Source organism: Nematolebias whitei, chromosome 8, assembly GCF_014905685.2.
Source record: "Nematolebias whitei isolate Nwh7 chromosome 8, NemWhi1, whole genome shotgun sequence".
NCBI classification, from domain to species: Eukaryota; Metazoa; Chordata; class Actinopteri; order Cyprinodontiformes; family Rivulidae; genus Nematolebias; species Nematolebias whitei.
Window position 1 is genome coordinate 16,553,718 of NC_056505.1, and position 20,900 is coordinate 16,574,617.

Sequence of the window (20,900 nt, forward strand, 5' to 3'; positions counted from 1 at the left end):
TTTTTTTTTTTTTTTACTTGCCCTAATTGAATTTTCTGTACCTGTAACTGTTTCCTGTACTAACGGTACTAAATAAGTTTAGAAGATTTATTTTTTTTAAACTGAAGTCACAGTTTATACGATGTGCATGGCATGACCCATTTACTCTGAAACTGAAACCCAGCGTTAAATCACAGTTTGTCTCTGCAGTCCAACCCAGTATTATGCCAACAAGGCCACAGTGGGCCAGCGGTGATCATTTTAAAGGACTTATCAAACCCCATTACACACACCATATATCCATTTATATGATCTGTGAATGAACTTTACTGAGGAGGATGCCTACTTTGTCCTTGCTCTAATGGTGTTGTAAGTTGATAGAGTTGCAGCCACAGAGACTATAATGTCCCTGATGTATCATGCTCTCCTCTTGCCTCCTCAGCACACGGGGACTGCAGCATCCATACACCGTGTAAGGTCATCATCGTGACTCAGCTGTGGGTTTGTTTCAAGGAAACGACCCGCAGACATTTAGAAAGTGCCTCTAGGCTTTTGAAAACATTCAGGCCATGATTGAAATTAATCATTTTGACAGCATAGACTGCCAACTTTTATTTTATTTTTTTTACCACACCTATTTTTTTTGTGTCATAACTAATCTTATTCAAAGGCAAACCATTAAAGACGTTTCTTACTGGTTAAAGAAGGTAAGACTCCTAAAGGTTACCTTGAGAATTTTCAACATTTGATCAATGCCCTCTTCTCCAAATATTATTGGCCTCTAAAATGAGAGCAAGAATGCTCTAAAGCAGGAACATCAGCAGAAATATGGCAGAGGTTGAATTTTTATCTTTTATTTTTGGAGGTTATTATACACAGCATATATCGAGTGATGGCAATGAGATGGAAAGAAATCCCTGTCACTTTCTGCACTTTTATCTGTACTCAGCGGAGGTATTTTGCCTGGCAAGTCCTTGTTTGAACGCATATTATATTTTATACATATTCATGATTCCCTTATCCTGTATGTGACCTCTTGAGTTGCTAAATCATCTGCAGACACATGGAGCCTCTGTCTGGGTAGCATGTGCTGTCTCGAGCATTTCAGCCCACAAATATCTACTTTTTTCCAACAAATCTTATTACATCACGTGCGGCTGGTAAAGATGTGGGATTGAATAAAGAGTGAGGTGCATTAGCTGGTGAGGGAATGAAATCATAGAAAAGAGGCAGGCTGCACAAACGTAGGTTAAAAGCCTGAAAAGAAGGCAGGGACAACACGGGGAGAAAGAGAATGAGGGACAGAACCAAAAGAGCTGGGTGTGAAACTGGAAAAATATGAAGCAAAGCAGACAGAGTCCAACACAGACAGAAGGTTCTGCTTGACTCTTACGCAGTTAAAGAGAAATGTGAATTCTTCACGAACTTAAAGCACGTTTTTCTGTACTATGGCCCAGTTTCACTGGTCACAACATTGTACCTTCTTGTGTCAAGTTATTGTGAAAATTGCATAATGTAATGGTCAAAAAACATCATAAAAACTCATAAAAAAATATATTGCAGATGAGCTCTAATATTGTACCAGCTGACAAAATATATGTGGCATGCATGATTTAGTCTTTTTAAAAATTGACTTTTTTTTCTTTTTGCAGGGAGAATAACTTCTCCTGTCATAACTGAAGCATGGATACATTCAGATGTAAAACTGCTGGCTGCTACTAAGTTTTTATTTGTTTTAAACTTTGTTGCATATTTAAACAATAATATAAGATATTTTGGTCGGAACTAAAATAAGCACTCGTCAAACAACATGTCTAAATTTCAGCTTATAAAAAATGAGAAAATTATAGGTATCAAATGTTTTTAATTTGAAGCAGACGCATGCATATACGGATGTATACGCGTCATCTACATGATCAATTTCGACGTAACACCTGTTTTTATTCTAGAATAAGAATATATGGCATTTAATAAACAGAGTCATCCATCCACCTATTTTACTAACACACTTGTCCCCATTCAGGATCATGAGGAACTCTCCAAGGGTCATTGGGCGAGAGGCAGGATGCACCCTATACAGCTCTCCAGTCCATAATAATTCAGTTCAATTCAATTCAGTTTATAGCACCAAGTCACAACAGAAGTCATCTCAGGGCACTGAAACATTCACATATAAAAATAATAAGTTAAAATTATTTATCTGAGGAGCAGACTGCTTTGAATTTAACTCCATCACAGAACTCTCATTATGAGCAAGCATGAAGGCAACAGTGGGAAGGAAAAACTCCCTCATGAGGAAAAAACCTTTAGCAGAACCAGACTCAGGTCAAGCAGCCATCTGCTTTGACCGGCTGGGTTTGAGAGGAACAGGAAGGAGGAACAGATACACAATGGCAGGTTAAGAATCATATGTTCAGAAATAGCATCAAATGAAAACTATTCAATTTTAACAATTAATTTAAAGAAATGTGGTCAATTTGTCCTCCAGTAGTGTAAGCCTATGGCAGCATAACAAGCCAACGCTAACTATAGGATTTATCAAAAAGGAAAGTCTTAAGCCCAGTCTTGAAACTGGACTGTGTCAGCCTTACAGACAGAAACTGGAAGTTGGTTTCAAAAGAGCGGAGCCTGATAACTGAAAGATCTTCCTCCCATTCTACTTTTGGAAACTCTAGGGACTGCAAGTAAACCTGCAGTCTGAGAGCAAAGTGCTCTGTTAGGAAAATATGGAACAACAAGATCTGTAATATAAGATGGAGCTAGGTTGTTGAGGGCTTTGTAGGTTAGATGTAAGATTTTGAATTATATTCTGGATTTGGCAGGGAGCCAGTGAAGAAGCTAAAACTGTAGATATATAATTTATCCTACTAACTCCAGTTAAGACTAGCTGTTAGCTCATCAACTCAGTCAAACTTAATTTTTGTTTCTCCAAAATGAGGCAGTTCAAAGACTTATTCCACCAAGGAAGATATATTAATTTTACAGAATATTTTTAGAAAACATTCCAAAATATCTGAACCATTCCTTTAAGTGGCCATGTTTTTAAAATTTATGGAGTAATTCCATTTTTAAACTTGTTGTTTTGACCTCATCAGGACATGACACACACAGTATTTAGCTAAGAATGTGGTAATTTTTAATCCATCACTACTGCTGGCAAGACTGATTCCTGTCTTTTTCTGATAATTTTCTCTTTTAGCATCTCCCAATCCCCTCATTCAAATGCATTTTTTTGAACCGTCTTCTCTTTTTAATATGAATAGTAATCCTTCTCTAGCTTCCTTTTCTGAATTCCTCTTTTCATCTGTTCTCCGTAAATCTGAAATTCAACACAGGAACACTGTCATCACACAGCCACAGAATTGCAACAGCAGGGAAATATGTTTGCTGTTTGGGCTTGTTGTGGTGAATCCTAATGAGCTATCAGACTCTGCCGGAAAAGAGCTCTCTCTTTTTCTTGTCAGGGTGATTTGCACTACTTTGCACAGAAAGATACAAAGCAAAAGAAGCCCAGCAGCCAAAAATGGCATTTTCTGGTCTTAGCAGACGCAAGGTTATTACAGAGGATATTGCAGCAGTCAAATCGAAGCACAGCGACAGATATATATCAGCAGCATAACCCTTGGCAGACATTTTACTTAAATCCAATAAAATACATGACAAACACATAAATGAGACATTTTTCTTTTTTAAATCAAATCTAATAAAATGTGTCTTAGCCCTTCTGAAACAGCGCCACATTATCATTCTGGCTCACACACAAAAAAAACAGAAGTGTCACTCCTAATTTTAATAGTACAATGATCAGCAGAAAATGGAACATTAGAAAGAAAAGAGAGAAATAAAAGTAAAAAAAGGATACATGGTGTGTTGGCAGGCTCATCGGAAAAGACAAGTCACAAAGCAACAGGCAACCTTGAGACCTGCAAGCATTGCAGCTGAAAAGTCATCCTCACTCCCTCAGAAGGGGAGGAGTCATAAACACACAGATCTGTCACCCCAGCACAGCTGGGCCACCATGCTTGGTAACCTTGGCAACTCCCTGACCAATAGCAGCTTGGCAGGAGGCCCTCTAAGAATAGTGACACTGACACAAACACACACACACACACACACTCAGATAATACTGCTGCCTACACATCTATTGTTAACTTTGATTTGAAGGGCCAAACTGTGTTAGAGTGGCCTCCCAGTGTTGAGAGCACACCAACACATGCATACACTCCCCCACACACACCCACATACACACGTGTGGTGAGGCGTTTGGGCTGAAGTTCACTTTTATTCTCAGTTTACATTTTGACATTTTCCATTCACTTCTACTGAAGAGAGAGGCGGTTCCTAAATGTTCTTTAGTCCTTTTTATGATACAGTTATATACGTTGGGTTTCTAACATTTAGCATACATCACTGTCCTTTAAGGTAGAAGAAGACGTACGGTGATTTGAAATTGCATGTGACCCATCTCAGTGAAAATTACAGCATTTCGAGGCAACTAAAATGAAATTTCTATCAGACTTTGTCTGTAAATCTATGCTGGAATTGGTATTTTTATCTGGACCCCAACCAAATTTGATCAAAAGTCATATTTTAGCTCCAAGCTATCTTAGTGATGCCTAACTAAAAAAATGACTACGCTGACATTTCAGAAGCTCAATAGGGAAATCCCGTCATGATTGAGAAATGTCTTTCATTCCACTTTGAATATGAAAGTTTTTATTTCCAAGGACACAGCTGATTTTATTACTATTTAAAAAATCTAACCAGGGTTGAAACCAAGAGGTTGAATTGTCATCTCAAACTTTTCCAGTTATTTGATTATGGTCATCCTTCCAAAATCTCATCGTGACTGTGTTTGGTTCCCCAAAAAATTGATAAGAAATCTGCACAAGAGAAGCAAATTATGAAAACTTCTTTCGTTTTGGACATTTTCAGTTTATTCTGTTTGATATTTATCCATTTGTTTTAAATTTATTTTTTTTGTTTTTTCAGTCATGTTCTTGTTTGTCTTTTATTATCATAGCCACAAGTTGGCTTACGTCCAGCTCTTTACTCCGCTGTCTTAATCAATATGCTTTTTATCACTTTCTCACCCCTCCTGGTTTTTTTTTTCCAGTCTTTATCAGATTTTCTGTGAACCATGTTTTTTTTTTTTTTCTCTCCATGCAGCCCACCTACAGTATTATTCACCAAAGTGAAGTTATGAAAAGTATTTTTTTCCTGGAAACTGCCTCCAACACGCCTACATTTGGGATCTTCTACAGCTCATCAACTGTGACAAAATTCTCTTTCTAAACACTCGGTCTTTAGTAAAGGCAATAATCTAAGTCACATTTAGAGAATTAAATATTATTGATTCTCTCATTTTATGTGGTCAAACAGAAATGTGACTACAAGATGATCATGTTAGTTTTTAAAAAGTCAGCTTCTCCAAGCTATATTAAATGCTTAAATTCCTCAAAGCTCAGGTAGAATAAAGGTAGCTATATTTAAATTAGGTTTAATTATCACACATCATTATTGTTTTTTTGCAAGCACACTTTAGTTACTACTACTACTACTACTCTAGTGGTAGTAGTAGTAGTAGTAGTAGTAGTAGCAGTAGTAGGTTTTTCTTTTAATTATTTGAATTAAAGATACAAAGTCATTACAATGGTAGATGCCAACTATAAAAAGCCTTAATAAGTCAGCACTGGGAAAATAAAAATGGGTGTTTAGATTCCTTCACTTCTAATTTGTTTTCTTGATCCTTTCTTTTTCACACATTTCTTCCATTTCATTTAAATTCATCCCTGTGCACCAATTCTTTGTTTCTATCTTCATCCACCTCTCTTGTTCCACCTCGTTCTAACCCCTCTCCACCCATCAACAGTCATACATGCAGTCTCTACTCCTTTTTTAGTTCTTCTTTCCTCTTGTATCTCTTTTGTTCCACCTCCCTGAAACACTGCAATTTTCCTTTTCCTATTCCCTGAACATTCATTCACCGGCCACATCAACTTGCCTTCCTCCTTTCCTTTCTCTTCTACTTTGTCTCAATTGTCCTCTGGAGAGTTGTGATGGCCTCATTCAGAGTCGAAAGACCTAAAAATATTTACCATCAACTCTTTCTGGCAGAGCAATCAACATAATCTTCATCATCAGTGAAGTCATTATGGTAAACTGGTAAAATTGTATTGGCTAAACAACTCCTTAACTCTAATGTCTAAATATATGTAGCAGAAGTGAAGAAAACTTCATAAATATCTATATACTGTCTCTATTCATGAAGTGAAATGAGAAACCAAACAGAGAGATGCTGAGCGAAAAGGACATCACAACACTGAGTCACCAATGCAGGAAAAGTTTTCCCTTCTAGCCTACATGTAGTAAAATCTCACATTAAAATAAACATTTTCAATTATTTGAAAATACTTAGAAATAATACCTCCATAAAATATAAATAACGGTATAAATTGTGCCATTATACGCAAATATTTTAAAAAAGATCATTCTACTTTTTTTCTTTCAGTTCTTGAAGTGAAATTTCTAATTTTTCTGAAGTATATTATAGGAAAACTTTATGAACATGCTACCTGTTGTAGATAACCCTTTAAGTGACCCCAGTTTGAAGAAATAGAGTATAACAATCAAATTGACAGCTAGTTCAAACGTTAAAACAATTCCAATCACAAATATTTTGGACAGATTTATGCAAGCAGCATTACACAAACAGTGGCGGCAGCAGCAAGCTGTAGCACATCTACTGCAGCTGGGACACTTCCAGCAGGATTGTAATAATACTGCTGCTACAATAACTTCAATACAAATATAACGTCAGGAGTGATTCTCATTCAGTGCGAATCAAAGTGTTTCTCCAAAGTGAGCCGGATCAAAAAGCTATCTACAACAGATAAGATATTAACTGTTCATGACTTTTCACAGAACCCAAACTGTCCCATTACTGTATTTTTTCGGACTATAAGGCACACCAGATTATAAGGCGCAATATCAATGAACGGGTCTGTTTTCATATGTAAGGCGCTCCAGATTATAAGGCAGATTAAGCAAAACAAAACAGATAAGTCAAACTTTATTCAAATCATTCACAATAACTCAACATTGTTCAGTTGCACCACATGAAATACAAAACAATAGAAAACAATACACATTACTGAGTGTCGTGTACCACATAAAATCGGTTCGAGGTCAGTAAGCACAACCAGAATTAATATATAAAGCGCACCAGATTATAGGCTCACTGTCGATTTTTGAGAAAATTAAAGGATTTTAAGTGCGCCTTATAGTCCGAAAAATACAGTAAGTTTGGATTGCCTGCTTAGTGTGTAAATGCATAGTAATTAAAGTAATAAATATATTTCCACTGCTTTTTTTCCCAGCATCACATTGTAACGATAAAGATAAAGCTTTACCTGTTCTGTTTGACAAAAGAAGAACTTTCAGTATGTTTTGTCAAGCTTTGATTATGTTACAGTAGCTGTCATTATTCCTTCTTCTTGTTTTTAATAACCTGCTAGATTATATGCTAGAGTATGAATATGTGGCGTACAATAACCTGAATAAAAATATGTATTTTCTAAAGTGGAACTTGTATGTAATGAAACAAAAAGTCACACAGATGAAAAAATAAAAAAATCACTGACTAAAATCACTCAGCAATCATCAGAGACTCTTCAAGCCTGACAACGAGTAGCAGTCAAACACGTGTGCAGCCACACATAACTCAGGTGTGTGTGTGTGTGTGTGTGTGTGCGCGAGTACACTATGTCTGTGCATGTATTTGCAAGCAGGATTTACAATGGGCTAAAAAACATCCATTTGTTAATGTGTTAGTGCTTTGTGTCAGTCAGGAAGAAGAAACAAGAGACTGTATATCACACACGTTTGAGGGAATCGCAGTATCTGCAGTAAAAGCCACTCAAAGAGAAACATTCCCTTTTCATATCTGTTCAATTGTAACAGCTAAAAGAAATTCATATTACAGAAAAACGTCACTGTACCATTTTCAGTTACGTTTCCATACCATATTTAATGACATGAAAACACAGGTAAAACAGAAAAAGCATTCAGCCTTGAAAACCAAGTATGTTGCACTATAAAATATAATTAAAAAAAACCTCAACACTTAATTTAACTGAGATCATTCTCAGGATTCTCATTTTATTCTGTCAGAGTTGCTATGAATTTCTGATTTGTCTATACGTTATGAGTATTTCATTATTTTCTGTGTTGGCGTGCATACAAATACAAGGACAAGTTATATTTTAATTATAAATACATCAACCAGATGTTCGGGTGATGAAAGCTCCTCAGATTTCTAATCCCTGTTTAGTCTTCAATGGCAAGACCTAAAAGAAGATGCTTATTCTGTCAAACTGTAACATACTGATATAATAATATGTATAACATACACAACACAAGTCTTTGGTATCATGCGTGGCAGAAAGTTTAAGAGATTTCCTACTTTGATGAATACAAATACATACAAATACTACATTTGCATTTGTGATAAAAAAGATATACATTTAGGATGCCAGCATGCTGTGTGTGTGTCCTTGCATCATAAATGTGTGTGACACGTGTTTTTAAACAGCTGAAAAACTGACCTGTTCTGACATACTGGTAATTTTCTGCTGCAGGGGATCAAAACCAAAAAGGGGAAATAAAAATCCATAGTGTGTATGAGAGAATGGTGGCAAAGAGGAGTACAAGGTTTATTGTAAAAGAGAAAAATGCCCAAAAGAAAGAGAAACAAGTAGAGAAAGGAGGGGGAGGGACATAATTACTCAGATGGGCAGAAAAAAAAATCTAGTTCTTAACCTCACTGGAAACAAATATAGCAAAGGGACTGGAACTGATGAAGACAGACACCTCCAAATAAATCAAAGTGAGACAAAGAAGAGAAGATGTCCAAGCTCAACTGGCTCACAGGGTCTGTTAATAACATCATGGCCTCCCAAATAGCCTCCAGCTTGAAAACACGACTGCAAATGCTGTTGGCTGCCTTCCAGTTATATTTTTCAGTATGACCAGAGATCTTAACAGGCTGAAAGGCACCAAGTTGGAAAAAAAAAGTTTTATTTACTAGCAAGCCCAAAAGGAATAAAAATAAATAAATAAATAAATAAAAAGAAGAGGGAAAACAGCTTTAGTGTAAAATTAAGTAAATTCAAGAAGTATTCTAAAAGTCCCAATTTTATTATGTTGTATGGGCCCATGACTCTTGGCGGATTTGTATTGGCTTTGTTCAACTGTCTTGATATATTTATTAGATATTTAGATGGATAATCATGATAACAACGATGATCCTGACTGTGCTACTCTTCAAAAAATGGCCTATGTTACTGCCTTTAACGATGGGAGAAACACATTAACAAACCACTAGAGTGCACCCTGTAGCTTTAAATACCATCAGACGCAGAGGGCAGAAGCAGCAACAGCAACAAAAAGAACTCGAAAAAAGGAACATAAAAAAAAAAACGAATATTGTGAGGGACAAAGTTCAAGTGGAAGAAATAAGAGCTATGTGAGGAAAACATCTGTCTTATTGTCTCCTACATCTGGCTACATTTCTTGTACTGACAAACAACATTTGTTTCAGGACTTCCTTATAGACTCCGACTTTGTCTCAGCTGCTAATTAAATAACCATTCACCCAGAAGATGTGTTCCTAGAAATACACTGCATATCACATATGTTGTTAGTGGCTCTGGTACACTCATGAGTTGGGTTTCAGTTCCCTGATGTTAGAGATGAAAACAAAATCTAAATAGCTGCTTCTCCACCAGTGCAATCCAGATGTTTAGAAAGTCAGAAAAAGGTGAGCATAGTAAACAGTCGACACAAACTGATCATTAGCAGAACAGACAGAAAGCGTTTTAAATTATCGCCTAGGGTTTAATAAATAGTTTTCTGTACCCCTACCATGTAACCATCTGTTTTTACAGATGTAGGTTAGTCCCAGCCCATTAAAAAAAAAAAAAACTTTTTTGAAGATCATATTTACATACCTTGCATTACAACTCATGCATACATCAAAACATACAATAATTCATCTGAAAACAACAAACACTAGAAATACCCATGCTATTAAAAATATATATACATCTAAAATGACAATCTAAATCTTCAAACATTTCCAAGACAGAGGTGATTTACATGTATAGCCCAGTGTTTCTCATCTCCTGAGGTTTGTCACAATGTTCTTAAAGCAGCATTATCGTTTTTTGTTCCAGGACAGCTTTGCTCTTGTGTGATGTGCATTTATAACAGCACATTCGGCTCTTAAAATCTGTGTAGTTGTCTTTAAACAGTCCATAAAAGACAGAGCTTGTATTTAGTTCAATATTAAAACTTACAGACTCCACTTTGACTCATCTCCACAGTCCTGTTACAGTCATGCAGAAGAATGAATGCTGAAGAGTTTCATCTTCATCACAAAACCTGCTTTGCAATTGGTATGTGCGACTCCACTCAGCTTTCATCTAATCGGTTCTTCTCAGGTGTAGGTGATTTACCACTGTGACTTGTTTCCCTGCTCTGTGTGTTCGAGACACTCTACTTGTTGTGGTCATTAATCAGACTTCAATTTATTTAGCTTATCATGGCACTGCTTAAAGATCATCTCCGATACATTTATACCTTTACCCCATCTCAGTCGACCCCGGACCCAAAAGTCCCAGTTCGATCCCCAGCCATTCCCACATGTCGTGGTGTCTCTGAGCAAGACACCTAATCCCTAACTGCTGCCCCAGGCGCCTACGTAGCTGCCCACTGCACCACCTGGGTGCATCCCAGGTGTGATAGGTTAAATGCAGAGAACTAATTTCATCATTGTATGGGAACATACAATGATGACAACACATAACACTTAAATTAAAATATAAATGCATTCATTTTTTGTGGTGACGTCCAGCTCACGCTGAATCCTTACATCAGCCAATAAAGTTAGAACGGTCTGTACCTCATCATTGGTCAATGGCACTATTTTTGGAGCTTCCATATCAGAAATTAGCAAAAACAAGGCACACTCAGCATGATCAGAGAGAGACAGTGGAGGTTCAGAGGTAGTTTGCAGTTTTGCTGGGTGGGTCCATCAGTGGCCAATCAACTGCTGCTGTCTGCTTACATCAAAATTGTCACCTCAGATTGTTTGCTTGGAACAACAAACAATGTGATCCCACAAACTGGGCTATGTGGGGGTGGGTTGCGGCAGTGGGCAGGCCCTTAACTCGTGTGGTGCAGAACCAATGGCAAAGCACCAAAATACTAAAGGGACATTTCTTAGTTTTAACAAAACAGCTTCATTGAACTACCACTCTGACAGGAAGTCTGTTGACAGAAATCAGCTATACAGTGTCCCAAGACTTTTCAGAGGTTATTGTATCAATGACATTTTTTATTTTTAAGATGATCTACAGGATTCACATATATTTAGAATTATGAACTGCGCCGCTCAAGGTGGCTGCATGTTGGAGTAGCTCTGTTACTTTCTGAGATTTTTCTTTTGGAAACTTTAATTCCTTTTTTCTGGAGGAAAATCACATTTTTTGGATGATTGTTTCCTCTGGTATCGGATGCTGTGCAGCTGGGAGGATTTTTACTGAAACTTTTTTAGTTTTGGAATTTGTTATGATGTGTAACCATGGCAACAATGCAGTTTTCTACAACCAACAGCAGCTGATGAGCATCTCAAAGCTCAAATAATATCTCAACTACAGTCCCAAATCTCAAATGAGTTGAAAGGATGTTCTGTGGATGCATTCTCATCTACCTGCCAGCGTGCTCGAGTGCCTGGCCACTGAGATCTGGAACTAGCAGGAATTGTAAATAAAAGAAATTGTAAATAAAATTGTAAATAAAATAAAATTGTAAATAAAAAACATTAGTAAGATCCGAGTCATGAACTATTAATATACTAGACTCTAAACTAAGAATACACAAGACTAAGACTAATATGCTAAGCACTAATAGTACAAAACAACGCAACAAAACAACAGCAGCACGAACATGACTCTGTGTGAGCAGATGAGGACCAATGGACACAGCAACATGAAATATATTATCATATTATTATATATTATTAATATTTATCGGATGTTGATTTTATGATCACAGGCCCACCTTCTCTAACCTCTGAATCACCACCCCCCACCACTCCCCCAAAGATACATTACACAGAATGAAAATTTCAAGCCTTTATTTCTTGTAATTTTGATTATGGCTTACAAATAATGAAAAAAATAAAATAAAGTTCAGTCTCAGAAAATTAGAATATCACATAGCCAGCTTTTAGCACCTTTGGCCGTGTGGGCACGTACCAAGTCCTGCTGGAAAATGAAATCAGCATCTCCACAAAGCTTAAAAAAATAAACTCTGCCCCTGACTAGTATATTGAAATAATAATAATAAGGCTTGTATGGCTATATTCACATTCTTATATTACGTGACTCTTATTGTTTGTTTCAATGATTTTGTCATTCTGCCAGAATGTTTTTGTTGAATGCTAATGTAGTAATCCTTATAAAGGCTGTAGATTATGTTGTTGTTAGAAGTCAGATCACCTTCAACACTTTTTATTTTACCAGAAAGGCCACATCTGTAATATTTATCAACGTTCATTTGCATTTAAATAACAAAGTATTTTTATTACATAATAGTATAAGAAATATCAATATATTCCACCTGTTAGCCAAAAGCAACAAACAAAACAAAGATAAATCAAAGATAGTTATATCTGAAAGATAAATCTCCATTTTATGGAACGTTATGGACAATAAAGTTACATTGATTGATTGATTGATTAATTGATTGAACAATTGAACTGGTAGTCCTAGTTTTGAAAAATATGTATGATGCCACATTTCATGATAAATTAATTAATAAATGCCCTCTTTTACATTCCTGTCAAACAGTGGGCCATTAAGGAACAAGTTCACAAACCTTTTATTTAGTTTATACAATTGCTTTTCGTTTGCATAATTACCCCCAATAGGTTCTGTGGAAGAAGCAGCATTCTGGACACACATGCAAGACTACTTCCAATTTTTATGAAACTTTACATTTCAGGATATGATGTCAAATCGTTTCTATAAAAAAAAAATCTACAAGAAATAGGATTTACGAGTTTGATTAAAAACAAAGATGAGGTATGAGAGAACACTTAAGGATACATGCTTTTTCAGTTTAATGAAAATTCATTGTTGTTAGCTACTAATGTCTAATAATCAGTAACAATAATGACCATTTATGCAGTGTAAAAACACAACAAAAAACAAACCAAAAAATAAAAATAAAGCAATTTACTGACTTTTGAGTTAATAAAATTGGCATGCCCATTTGGCACCAGCACCAGTAGAAATATTTCTAATTAAATATAAGCAATGAATTTAAATTCATAAAATCTAAACCTCCACCCTCCCCTTTTAGCATTCCTCTCAACATTTCCAATGATGACACACCCTAGTTATATATATATCCTGAAGGAGGAGGAAAAATTGTACGTTGAAACTAAATAAGAATGAAAAATAAAATGAATGTAGATGAGATGCAGCAGACAGGTGACTATGATACTAAAAAAATCTCTAACAGACTTAAACAGTACAAAAACTACCGTTTGCATCATTTAAATTATGTACATCACCCATCTTCAACAATACTAACCCTGTAGCAGGCTTGTCTTGTAGAAAAGGGGTGAAGCTAAATGTTGGATATTAACCAATGTGCAGTTCAGATTACGTCTAATCCACTCTATATGTGACATACAGCATGAATGATGACTGGGATTTATTACTAAATTTTGTATGGCAATGATATAGAAGTAACAGTAATTATGATTTTAGTGTGCCTATTAAATATAGTCAGGGGGCTGTTAAATATATAAAATAAATATACAATATTTTACGGACTGTAAGTCACTTTATTTTTCATAGTTTGGCAAGTCCTGCGACATATAGTCCGTAGCGACTTATATACGTTTTTTTTTTCTCCCTATTCTTGACACAATTTTTGACTGACGCGTTAAATGTTCATTCATACTGACATGAACCAAAGAGTAAACATTACCATTTGCAGCTGTGAGAGGACCCTCTAGACTTTTGACAAGCGAAACTGAAGATGATAACTTGCTTGTCAGACTTGTTGGCTTGTTAACCTTCTTATCTACCTGGATGATTGACCCTACAAACCTTTCATTGGCTTATGTTAATTAAGCCTGTTCAGGATCTCAGGTATGTTCTGTGTGCACGTGCCGTGCCCAAGTAACTCGACCTTGACCTCTCTAAGTGGCTTTAAGAATCTGTTGGACTCCTGGCAATGACCAACGCAGACATGTTCCTGTTTTTAGTTTTCTACATTTGCCTTATGATCTAGTTATTTTTGCCATCTTATTTTAATTTGTTTAAAAAATAAACATAAAAAAATCTGTATGCCTCTTATGATTGTCCATTGTTGTCATCATTCTTTGTTGAAATCAGGTCTCTCTTGTGAATGAGTCCTCGAGGCTCAATGGGATTAACCTGTCTAAAGAAAGGTTGAAAATCTTACAGTATAACCATCGAGAGCGCAAGTCCACGGGGGTGGGCACGCAACCTGTGTCTCTGCTGTAACAGACACAGACTAAGAAAAAGAAGGGAGGGGCAGGGGAAGGTGTCTGTCTTTCCCTATCGCTTCAGTGAGACCTGAGTGAGATGGGCAAGAGAAGCGGCTTGTTTTTTTTGTGTTTTTTTAATAATAAAGCGCGACTCAAACTGAGCCTTTGGTTCAGCCCCTTGGTGACCACTGAGCAGGTCAGGCCACCGGGACATTCCCGGTGCTCCCAATGGACAGTCTGTGTGTTATTGTTATTTTAGATTAAATATCTGTTCTTGCACTTTGTGAAATACACTTCTAAAAAAAAATGCAACCTATACGCCGAAGGGACATATATGTTTGTTTCCTCTTCATGAGGCATTTTTTGGACTTATGCGACCTATACTCTGGAGCGACGTATAATCCAGAAAATACGGTACATTTTTTACACAATATATATCACCATATGTATAATATCAGATCATAGCAATAAAATAGAAAATATTTTCTTATTTTATAAGAAGACAATATAAATATATCTGGTAAATGTAGATAGTATAGTCTACAGTTAAAACTATGTACTGATATCTTTATCACAAGGAATAAATGAAATAAATCATGAGTAAGAAAAGGTGAGTGAAAACATTTGCGGTGTTTAAGTCAAACTTTATGTTGTGAAATTTTTAGTTTGTTCATCAAATCATTGTAACAGATTTGTATTTGGTCCATACATGCATTAATTGTAGTCTATACCTATTAGATAAATAAAATGTTGTGTTTTGGGAAAAAATATGCTCAAAGTTTATTTTTTGTATTGTTGGTTTACTTTTCTTGTGCTTTTCTATGCTATTGAATTTTTTTGTGAAATGTGTTTTGTCCTAAAAAGCATGGAACGTCACTACAGTTTTTGTCCTTGTTTGAAAAGTAAAGTTAAATTATTTGCCAGCTGTAAACATTATTCTACACAATCACAATATGTGCTGTGCTTTTAGCCCGACTTGTTTCATGGCTGCTTAGAACATTTAGCAAAGCACAACGAAAAAATATTCTGATCTCAAAATACAAAATGACAACAAGAATAACTGAACTTTAATAATGCTGAGATTTTTTTGCAGGAATAATGATGTCCTATGCTATTAAAATGTTTCTAAAGAAAGCTATATATTTTAAAATTTAAGAACATTTTCATTAATTCTTCAATGTACATTTTTTTTTATTGTAAACCATGTTTTCAAACAGTATGTTTAATATAAGACTGTGATATACTTAATTTTGACTTGAAAAATACATGATTTGTTGTAAGTAAGTTTTAAATCAGTTCAGTTCTATTAAATAAATGAAACTTCATTTCATTTCAGGTCATAAATATAAAAACGTAAGAAGAAATTCTTCAGACTAATTTTCCAGTAAATTATAAATGTTTATAAACATTTCAAAATAAAATGCCAGTGGGTGGTGGCTTGAATATGACTGTTTTGCACTAAGTAATAAATGCATGCACTGATTTATCAGCTGTCCCACACCTGGTGCCATACATTGGGATTTTTCCCAGGAGTGATTCGACTTCAATATTTGGTTTAATAACCACTGTGATATTACATGCCAAAAGTCTTCAAGTTGAAATTGACAACAGCAACCAAAAAAGATGAAGGCCTACCTTACGGATGCCTTCCTGTGAATCCTCAACGTTATTATCTGCTCCTCCAGTGCGATTAATCATTCGCCACATTTGGGAGTACATGGGATCTCTTTCAAATGGGTTCATAGCCTTGGAGCGCACCTGGTCATATACTGCAGAGTCCAACACTGTCCCGTAAGGCAACTCTGTCTGCTTGGATAAGTCCTGCAGAGATCTACAGGGGAAGACAAAATGAGAAACATCAAATACCTTAATAAGTCAAGACTATCTTTACACACCATGCAGACTGTATCCAAAGTGTATAATTGCAGTGCAATAAAAATTATAGCATTTACCTGATTTAGACATATTTTATCAGTCACAGTATAAAATCTTCCAACCTACTGTTCACATTTTCTAAGATTTATAAAAATTAAACCTACAGCTTTGTCCACTCTAAACATCTCTGTTAAAAGAAGCTCTGGCTTACTGTATTGTTAGAACGACTGCAGGACTCAGGTTGTGGGTCACTACGATTTGGGTGCAAGCAAGTGTCCTGATGTATGCTCAATAGTGTAGGTAGATTAATCTAACAATGTTGAGGCAGGTCCTCTGGACAGAGTCTCCTTTATTGAAATGTTTCATCTTTTATGCAAAAGACTTCTAGAAGAAGTCAACCTTGTTTGACCCTTGCTCTAAGATTATGTCAGTATGTCTACTCTGGCTGGGAACCACTTACAGAATATGGTTTTCATTTGTTTATTTTGGTGGGAACTAATAGCATGATAAGGGAAGTAAAAAGGCATGCAACAGATCCTACAGCCTTTGACAAGCTAGAGCTTGGACCACTAGTATTCCTGTGGGACCCACCACTTAGTATCACCAGACAAATCAGATGGTCTTTAATTCCATGCCTGACATTCCTAAAAATGGCTCTCAAAATTTCTGGTTGAAATAACCACATTGACCTTTTTGGACAAAAATACAATCTTCAATGTCATGCCCTGTATGTGAGCCCTAAGGAGGAGCTCCTCTTACATCAACCACCAAAGCGGGTTGTGCTTTGGTGGTTGATGTAAGAGGCCACTTCAGTACTGTCAGTTCAGATCAATACACATATCCCCAAACCATTGGGAGAGGGTTTCAGTGCGCAGAACAGTGCCTCTAGTCACAGCAAGTTGACATAAACCCATGTCTAAAATGGATCCAATCGACCCTCAGACACATCGTTTTATCACAGTGTATACTACTCTATTTCTGAGGCATCCACAATGGACCCACAGGCATTCTGAGTCCTGATGCTGTTTTGTTGTCACAAATACACCACCCTCCTGGAGAAAGACAATGTGAAAAAGGAAACTAAGCACTATCTTTTTGTGTGTTTAATAAAATTACCGGTAGTACTTTACAAGGAAGTATCTCTAGCACAAAGGAAGCTTGGCAAAAAGTAGGAATGTTGAAGTGATGTAAAGTAACTTCTATACATTTGTACTGTATATATTTATATATACAGTGTTTTACACTGTAATGTATTCTGCACACAAATTATTAGTTTAAAAAAAGTATAAAAGACTGATTGGTACCAAAGTTACAGAACTTCTAATAGTCTCTCTGGTGTGAGCTAGATGATAGCACATGATCATCTTGACCTCACACATATAAATATTCCTAAATTAAATGGGCATGCTCTTCTACTCTCACTTCTGCCATCAGGTTGCAAGTATTCTTGGCCTGCTGCAATGCAGCTTACAAATGTAACGAGCCCTTCTGTCGTTAATTGCCATTCAGTGAGATGACTCACTGCGTTGACTCAGATGCAAGTGCACAATGAAAGCCTCAGGTAGAATGCATCCTCCCAGACACAAGAGTTCCTTTTGAATGAACCAACATGAATACATTTAACCATTTACTTCATTTGTAATTGATTACCTTAGTAAGTGGTCTGCAGAGCCACAAAAATATCAACTTCCTCTTATAAAGCAACATCAAGGTAGAATACTTCCAACAGAAAATGTTCTATATAGAACCAACCAAAAATACCTATTCTCATCATGTGAACTAGTTGATTCTCACATGAATTTATAGGGTATGATTTTAATTTTCTGTGCTTTCTCATAAAGCAGCTAATTTTCTTGGCCATTTCAGACCAAAATTGTGTGTGCTTAGTGAGTTATGTTCTGCACAGTGAAGTTTCATGGATGCTGTGCATAATAGGCAGGCTTTTCAAAACTACAAACAGACAACATGTTTGGCAGGTAGAAAGCTCTCATTGTATGTGCAGTGCTGCTGGCTATAGCTGTTTCCACCATGAACAATATAGTCAAGGAACAAGAGAGGCAGTAAATGATGCAACAAACATCATGCAGTTATCAGGCTTTAGTAGCGGACTTGAAGGTTATGAGTATAAAGCAACATTTCTGTCAGGGCATAACCTACTTCGAAGTAGATGAACAAATGTTTATTTAGTAAGTCTGATGACAACATACAAGGTTTGGGAAGAAAAATAATATTAACTGGCACACACTATCTCCTATATAAATGAATGACTTGGATCTATACAGGTCTACACATCTTCTATAGGTCAACACTGAGAGCTGGCATCAACATGTAATTGACATGACGTACAAGGAGTAAAATTGAATTTGGGAGTAATAAATGTAGGGAAATTGACAAGAGAAAATAGTTTGGACAGAAGCATTGAGTTCACATTACTTGATAAGGTGGTTTTGTTGGTTGCTTTGTCCATTGTTGGTAATAAAATAGAAACAACAAGTCAGTCTGCACTGATTTTTTTGTCTCTCTCTTCAATTCTCTTTTGCACTTCCCCTCCCCATAAACTGCTACCTCTAGGGAAATACACAAGCTACTGTTAATTATGATGCAACTGAGCTCGGGTTGCCTTTCAAAGAGTTTTGCGACTGAGAAATGTAATGGAGAACCATTACAAGAACTAATTACTGCTTGTTTGTTTTTTTGGTTTTTTAAGTGTACTTACACACCACCCATGGATTTGAGATAGTCATATCTGGGAAACAAAACAAGCACACAAAAAATACTGAACAGATCCTGCCTAATGAAGAACAAGTGTACAGTTAAAAAAAGATATAAAATATATCAAATCCAACAGTATATACTGTTATATTATTCAGCTGCAATACGGTACACCCACACAGCAGATTTAACAATGGGTAGAAATATGAGCTGGTACGGTTTGCTTTATGACAAGATGGTTTGCCAGGGTAAATATACGTACATGCAAACACTCAAAAATACATAGGCATGTTGTACAGTATGAAACAATTTTAGATTTTAATGCTAAGGGCTAGTCTTCTGGTTTTTCCACTGCTATCCCTTTCTAAGCAACTCAAATCTGATTTAAAAAATCCTTTGAAGATTTTAATGAACTCTGCCATGAACATGAATCTTTTATTGCTGTCAATTAATCTTTGACCTTAATAATCTTCCCCTCCCCACTAATCTCCCTTGAGAATATGCTGGGTTGTCAGCGCACTCTTTGACCAGGATTCACACTATGTAATTTGGTTTTATGAGGTACTAAAACTAAGCTTTTTCTTACAAGTTACCTTGCAAGAGACTGGCAGTGAAATACTTGTTAGGGCTTTAAACGATTAGATATTAGCTTTTATAAAAGCAAAAACTGTAAAGTCTCTGGGATTTATGAGGGCTTTAATGATTAATAAACATAATTACAGTTATTACTGAATAAATCGAGAGATAAAAAAGGATGTGATTTACAACATATAGATCATGAATGTATTTACAGCATGTTTGTAAATGTTCATTTGTTTCCAGCGACAAAAATAAAAGCATTCACTACAATTACACAAATTTTGTGGAACAAAACTTTTTTTCTGCTGTGATTGCACTTCATAGCCAAAAGCAAATAATGACTTTTTGCCAGATATAAGAACGTTTGTACAAATGCTTTCCAATGAATATTCTTTTTAAAATTCCCATTTCAATGTTCTCATGTAGATTTCACACATGGAGATTGTGAGAAATGAAGATGAAGCAGCTTAATGTGTACACACTCACTATTGCTGTTGTCTGCAAGAAGTCCTGACAACTCCAGACTTGTGCAATGGTTTTGTAGTGAACTAGGCCTGCCTCACTACAGTTTATTATCTGGGTGTCCAAATACTTATTTAAAAAGTCTTCAGTTAATCCAAAATGCTGCTGCCAGAGTCTTAACTGGAGTTAGTAGGAGAGATCATATCTCTCCAATTTTAGCTTCTCTCCATTTGGCTCCCTGTCAAGTCCAGAATTTAATTCAAAATCTTACTTCTAACCTACAAAGCTCTCAACAACCTAGCTCCATCTTATATTTGAGATCTTATTGTTCTATAATTTCCTAACAGAACACTTCACTCTCAACTGCATGACTAACTGCTGTTCCTAGAGTTTCCAAAAGCAGAATGGGAGGGAGATCTTTCAGTTACCACGCTCTTCGCTAGCGGAACCAACTTCCAGTTTTTGTCTGTAAGGCTGACACATTGTCCAGTTTTAAGACTGGGCTTAAGACTTTGCTTTTTGATAAATCCTATACTTAGGGTTTGTTTGTTATGCTTATATAGGCTTAGAGTGGAGGTTTCTTCCTCATGAGGTAATTTTTCCTGCCCACTGCTGCCTTCGTGCTTGCTCAAAATAAAAGTTCTGCGATAGAGTTAAATTCAAAGCAGTCTTCAACCTCAGATAAATAGTGTTACCTTTATAT

The 20,900-nt window shown here is 36.1% G+C and overlaps 1 protein-coding gene across 1 annotated transcript in view; it reads right to left on the reverse strand.

Moving 5' to 3' along the window:
* grid2 (glutamate receptor, ionotropic, delta 2) overlaps window positions 1–20,900 on the reverse strand; it is a 724,936-nt gene that overhangs the window by 63,039 nt on the left and 640,997 nt on the right. The window contains exon 13 of the mRNA XM_037680996.1: window positions 16,205–16,400. Within this exon, the coding sequence (XP_037536924.1) occupies window positions 16,205–16,400 (196 nt within the window). The remainder of the gene's footprint in view (window positions 1–16,204; window positions 16,401–20,900) is intronic.